The 6163-nt window shown below is 36.2% G+C and overlaps 1 protein-coding gene across 1 annotated transcript; it reads left to right on the top strand.

The window, feature by feature from the left end:
- The first annotated feature begins 1210 nt into the window (after positions 1 to 1210).
- LOC113545996 (H-2 class II histocompatibility antigen, A-U alpha chain-like) lies at positions 1211 to 4718 on the top strand. Its single transcript, XM_026945679.3, has 4 exons — positions 1211 to 1322; positions 1477 to 1728; positions 3171 to 3452; positions 3572 to 4718. Exons 1-4 carry the CDS (start codon positions 1268 to 1270, stop codon positions 3712 to 3714), a joined length of 732 nt encoding a protein of 243 aa, XP_026801480.2. The 5' UTR covers positions 1211 to 1267; the 3' UTR covers positions 3715 to 4718.
- Positions 4719 to 6163: the final 1445 nt, after the last annotated feature.

The raw sequence follows: 6163 nt of genomic DNA, 5'->3' as shown, positions 1-6163 counted from the left end.
TAATCATGCACTAATACCTGAATTAATACTTACTTAAATATGAACTAATGATGAGTTAAGGCATGTACTAATCACGATCTAGTGAAGAGCTAACCTTAACTACGACATGAGTCTTATGAATTCATGCGTGAATAACGACCACTTTAATTACATGTTAGTATATGTTTATTAGTTCATGTATTAATTAAAATGTAGGGCTAAACTAAATCAAACATATAACACATATAACAAAGATTATGAATTAAACGTGCATAATTTCAAATTGTTTATACCATTTGCTGGATTACTTTGAGAATTTACACTGATCCTCCTTATCTAACGTAGAAAGACGCACTAATAATAAACACCAGTACTTTCATCTCAAACCGTTTTGCCTCATCCTCCATCATTCTCAGACTAAAACACTGGAAAATAATCTTATAGAGCGCTAGTTTTAAATGTTCATAGATAACAGCGTGTGTTAAATGAATAAATGTTACTGTATTCATTTCATCCTCGTGGGTAAAGGATCAGTGCCTCAGGTCCGAGCCACTCAGAGCACGTACCAGTGCTACAGCGGGATTTAAAGAGAAATGGATGGAGAAAGACGCAAAACGTGTTGAGATGAAATTATTGGTGTTTATTATTAGTGCGTCTTTCTACGTTAGATAAGGAGGATCAGTGTTTGATTTAGCCCTATGTGTTAATTAATACATTAACTATCAATCATGTACTAGCATGTACTTGAATTCATAAGACTCACGTCATAGTTAAAGTTAGCTCTTCATTAGATCATGATTAGTACAGGCCTTAACTCATCATTAGTTAACACGCAGTGATTTTGGTGATATATATAACAATTGTCTAATATTATTTTTAATATCTCATATTGTTGAGCTATGAACTGGGTACAATAATACGAAGCTTTAAGGCTCAAAACTTTCTTTAGCTTTAATAAGGACCATGTGGAATTTTGCATTTTGCATCAATAAGAACTAACAAAAAGAAAATCATTCTCATAGTTTAATTTATACAGTAATACATTCATATGTAGAAGTGCATCAATCCATCCATTGAATTAACCCTGTAATGACAATTAGCACAAAGAAAAGTGATGAGGATTCATTTTCACTGGAACTCACACTCACGTGGACACAGGAAACAGAGAATGATTGGTTAGTGTATAAGGAAGTATGTTTAGTATTCCTCAGTGTGTGTGTGTGTGTGTGTGTGTGAGGTTGAGACTCTGACAGGTTTAACACATTATTGTTAAGTGGCGTGTAACACGATGAAGCTCTGTGTGATTCTCCTGCTTTCAGCGATTCTGCCAGCAAATGCTTCCTGTAAGTAGGTAAAGAATAGAATAGAATAGAATAGAATAGAATAGAATAGAATAGAATAGAATAGAATAGAATAGATGGCCTTTGGGGTGTGAAAACAGACCCGTCCTAAAGTCTTTAGCAGTAACCAGGTTTGTTTTTTTCTTTTTTTCTCCAGCTGTGCACATCTTCACTGAACTGGGTGGCTGCAGTGACTCTGTGGATGAATCTGAATACTTCCTCAATCTGGATCAGAACGAATTACTGTATGAAGATTTCAAGAGCAAGCAGCAAATCAGCAGACTGCCTCCGTTTGCGGACCCAGTTGATTTTCCCGATTTGTTTAATTTTGCAGTGACTAACAGAGACGGATGCCTTCAGGACATCAAAAAAGTGCGAGCGGCGGTGGGCAGTCCACCTGAGGCCAGAGGTAATCGACCTGATTCAGATCCTCTAAAGCAGTTTGCTGTAATGTTGTGAGAGGAGAGTCGGCTCCATGAACACAACAGATTTTCTTTTTCTTTTCTGTATCCGTGAGCAAACACGAATCAGCTCGATTTTCCAGTTCTTCCATGTTATTTCTGGTTTGTAGTTCAAAATGCAGCTGTTCAGTTCAGAGGCTTCTTGATGCAAACATAAAGAAAATAAATATTGTAATTTCTTAGATAATAAATCTAGCTATTAAATTGTATATTTAAGGTTTCAAATTAGTTCCTTACATTCCAAAAAGCCTCTTGTTCAAGCTTTTATAAATATAGTTGACACTTTATTAGGGACACTTCTCCTTGTATCTGTTCTCGTATATGTTGTGTGTAAGGATGTCTTGACCCATCCTCAGTCTAGTTAAGATGGACCTGAAACTGAACTAGCTGTAAATGACCTCAGGGCTTTTGGTGTTCACAATACAAGTGGAGTCAAAGGTTCACCATTTTAGCATTCAGTAGCTCTCAGACCACTTATAGACCACTTCTCATAACTCCATCATAGTGTAAGAGCTGGGAAACACTGAGTTCTGAACAGTGCCGTTTAAAATGGCTGCTTTACGTAACACTATCATTTGGTTTGGATGAAAAATAGACAGAGAAGAACAGAACTGAAGTGAAATACCAGAATCATCCGGGGGAAAAGAAGCAACAAAGATTTCTGAAGCTGAGCCATCGAACCCAGCTCATGTCATAAAGCTACTACAGTAGGTTTAGCTCATGTTTGTGGCGTAGATAAAACACATGCATACACCACATATATTACAATACTTACATATAGTTACTATTGTGCTGTCACTGAAACATTATTATTATTATTATTACTATTATTATTATTATTATTATTATTATTACTATTATTATTATTATTATTACTATTATTACTATTATTATTATTATTATGCCTAACTGTTCACTCGTTATAGATCAGTCGCTGGTGCCACAGTGCTTCGATTAGCCGTTTATTATCTGTCATGTTGCTACCCAACACTGCTGACGTTGCTGTGTGACCCCACGGAAAGCCACTTCAGTTTATTTTTACTTATTTTCTGTGCTGTGACATAAAGCTGGAGCTATGTACGTACAGCAACCTGCAAATTCTTTATCTGTAAAGCAAAATGTGAAGTGGACTGAGATCACTTTGTTTTCACAAAATGAACCAGAAGCGAAGCGTGCTCAGAACACCAGTGGGATGGAAAGCAGCCATTTTGAATGACCTCTGGAGGTGGTCTGAGTAAAGCTCACTTGCGGGTCACTTTAGGGAAGAATGAGTTCATTCGTTGTGTTCACTTGTGCACAAAAAAATGCCGAGTCATCAATCAGAGACCACTCTGAGCGCTGAAACAGACCAAGTGTGAAAACAACCTAAAAAATGTTTTTTTTCATTCAGATCCTCCAGAGATCAGCGTCTACCCAAAACGCGACGTGGTTCCTGGAGAAGAAAATAACTTCATCTGCTTCGTAACGAATTTCTATCCTCCACACATCAGAGTGAACTGGACGAGGAACGGTGTGTCAGTGACAGAGGGAGTTTACATCAGCCAGTTTTCACTAAACAGCGACGGAACATTCAATTTATTCTCCACACTGACGAGTTCTCCAAATGAAGGAGATGAATACAGCTGCACGGTGGAGCATCAAGCTCTGGACTCGCCTCAGACTAGAACATGGGGTGAGAAACCTCTTCACTGGATCTATTTCATCTTATTTTACTTTATAACACTGATTCTGTGTGTGTGTGTGTGTGTGTGTGTGTGTGTGTGTGTGTGTGTGTATGTGTGTGTTCCACAGAGGAACCAGTGGAAATTCCGAGTGTAACTCCGACGGTGGTGTTTGCAGTGGGAATTGTTGTAGGAATACTGGGATTAGCCACCGGAATGTTCTTTGTGATTAAAGCATCATGTTACAGTAAGATTACACTGCGATTTGTATAAACACAGGCAACTGGACTTTGAGTAATTAAAATTAATTATTAAAAAATAATTCAAATAATTTATTTGAGTAATAAACTGTTGGGTAAATAAAGTGTGTGTGTGTGTGTGTGTTGCTGTTACAGTATTGTAATACACTGAGGTCATGTGGTAAAGCACAGTTAAATTGTTGTGAATTATTTTTCTATAAAAATAAGACATGCTTGTTCCGCATGTTAGTGAGAAACTGCAAAGAAGCGTAAACTCCTCTGTCCTGAAGACGTCGGAAAACTTACAGTTCCAGCTTTACCTCTGACTGTCACAAAGCGCTGACACTGGAGACTCCTTCCATACATGTTACATAAACGTGTCCTTACAGAAAACTTCACCACATCACTGAATACACACGTTGTTTTTATCTGTGTATGTGGAGCGTTCGCTGTACACGTCCCTGTGAATGAGCTGTTGCTATAGAAACGATAATGCATTAATATAAACCTGCGCTACTGTCGGAGCTGCTGTTATAGAAAATTAATCAACACCTTCATCACAAAATCACCACAGTGGAGGGAAATTCCCAGCAGGTGCAGTAAATATGTACGCAGTCATGTGTCTGATGTTGGAATGTTGAGGAGGAAATGGCTGCTTTAAATGCTTTGCTCTAGTTTCCCTTTAGTCTCTTTAACTCTTTAACACTGAGCACCAGCTCTTCTCCACCTCGTCCTTCAGGTGTTGTTCTCTTCCTCCTCCTCAGAAAATATCTTTATCACGACATTAGAGCTTTAATTTTCTTCTATTATTCCTCATTATTTTCTCATTTACAGTACACAACTCTCATATTTAATAAAACTGCTGCTTTTCTGTCAAATCCCTGTTTTTATTGCTGGTTTTTGTTAAGTACTGTATATTGGCTAAGATTCTGTGTTTTAAAATTAAATTAAATTTAAAAATAAGACATTTGGAAATCAAATTATTATATAAATTATTACCGATGATATAAATAAACATTTTTGATTTCTGCCCTTCACTATTTACTGTTATTTTAAACGAGTTATTTTCTAAGTAAGGAAAAAAGCAATCAAATAATTCAGTGAAATTGCATGTTTAATTAGTTATACAGACAAAAATGATAAATATAATATACATTTTATATTATATTTATCATTTTTTGTCTTTATATCACACTGATCCCATCAGTTATATTGAGTTTTTGGTGTTTAATGTTTATTGAGTTAAACATTATGGACTTCAAATGAAAATATCACATTAAATCATAAATAGTATTTAATTCTGTCATTTCTCAGATACAAGGCATTGTGGAGGTGTTTTTGTTTCCTATAAATGAGAAATAATTCTTTTTTTTTAAAGTGCAGTTGATATTTTCAGAGATTTTATCCTTTTTTCCATCAGGAGACATTAACATGTAATATTAATAAGGGATAGCATTCACATTTTAATGGATAAATAATAAAATATTATAATTTTTAGAAAGAAAATAGACTGATAACTTCACCTTAAATCATTCCTTAATAAACCAACATGTACATGAATCATGAGATGAATGAGATTGTCCTCTAGTGGACGATTTCTGTATCTCACCAATCAGGTACCAGAATCTCACCATGTGATTTTTATTTTTATTTTATTCACATTTTATTTCATTTTATTTTCTAACATTTTTAAATTTGTTTAAAAACATGCCTGATGTATATTTCTGCACTAAAGAAAATAAAATTTCGTACTTTTAGTAATGATTACTGAATTACACTGTAAATGCATTATTATTATTATTATTATTATTATTATTATTATTATTAATTCTCTGACTGTGAGGAATGAAAGTGTCATGTACTCAGAGGCAGTCGGATGTGTAAATAATTATGGAATCAGTAAATAGAAAGAATTCTCAAAATTGAAATCAGAAATGACTTACAAACCCTCTCAACTAACATGTGAACCTTTTAAACACGTGGGCTGATGAAGGGAAACAGGAATCTGGTCCAGACTGTAGCAGCCTGCAGGGATTTGTGCTCCTCATCAATCCCCGGCAAGCTACCAGTCACAGGAAGGAGCTCAAGGAAGAAGAAAGCAGGGAAATTATGTATGAATGTAGGTTTGGGCATGAAGGAACGTGCCAGTCTCACACACAGGGAGATGAAGTCACTAACTCCACTGGACACTAATGTAAACGTGTCACCTTAGCTCCAGTTACAGTGAAAATGCTGAAGTATTCAGGTAAGGCGAGTTGGAAAGCCTTTCATGCTCTATTTACACTGCTCGAGATTTCTCAACAACGGTCAGAATAAACTAGAGCGTGCAGTCGGTCACGTGTCTCACGTACGATGCACTATCCTGTCTGCTGCTCCTGAACACTAGTGAAAGGATCACGGAGCTGTAGCAGGAACTGCAGAGAAGCACCTACACTACATCAGACCTCCTCTGCAGAGAATTTAACCTCAGATGCAGATGACTT

The sequence above is a fragment of the Pangasianodon hypophthalmus genome, chromosome 8, assembly GCF_027358585.1.
Source record: "Pangasianodon hypophthalmus isolate fPanHyp1 chromosome 8, fPanHyp1.pri, whole genome shotgun sequence".
Taxonomy (NCBI): domain Eukaryota; kingdom Metazoa; phylum Chordata; class Actinopteri; order Siluriformes; family Pangasiidae; genus Pangasianodon; species Pangasianodon hypophthalmus.
Note: the sequence above shows the minus strand (reverse complement) of the source record. Positions and strands in the feature narration are given on the sequence as shown.

Coding starts and splice junctions, on each gene's coding strand:
- LOC113545996 (XM_026945679.3), top strand. CDS start 1,268: ATGAAGCTCTGTGTGATTCTCCTGCTTTCAGCGATTCTGCCAGCAAAT. Junction 1,323..1,476: donor TCTGCCAGCAAATGCTTCCT/GTAAGTAGGTAA, acceptor TTTTTTCTCCAG/CTGTGCACATCTTCACTGAA. Junction 3,453..3,571: donor GCCTCAGACTAGAACATGGG/GTGAGAAACCTC, acceptor TGTGTTCCACAG/AGGAACCAGTGGAAATTCCG.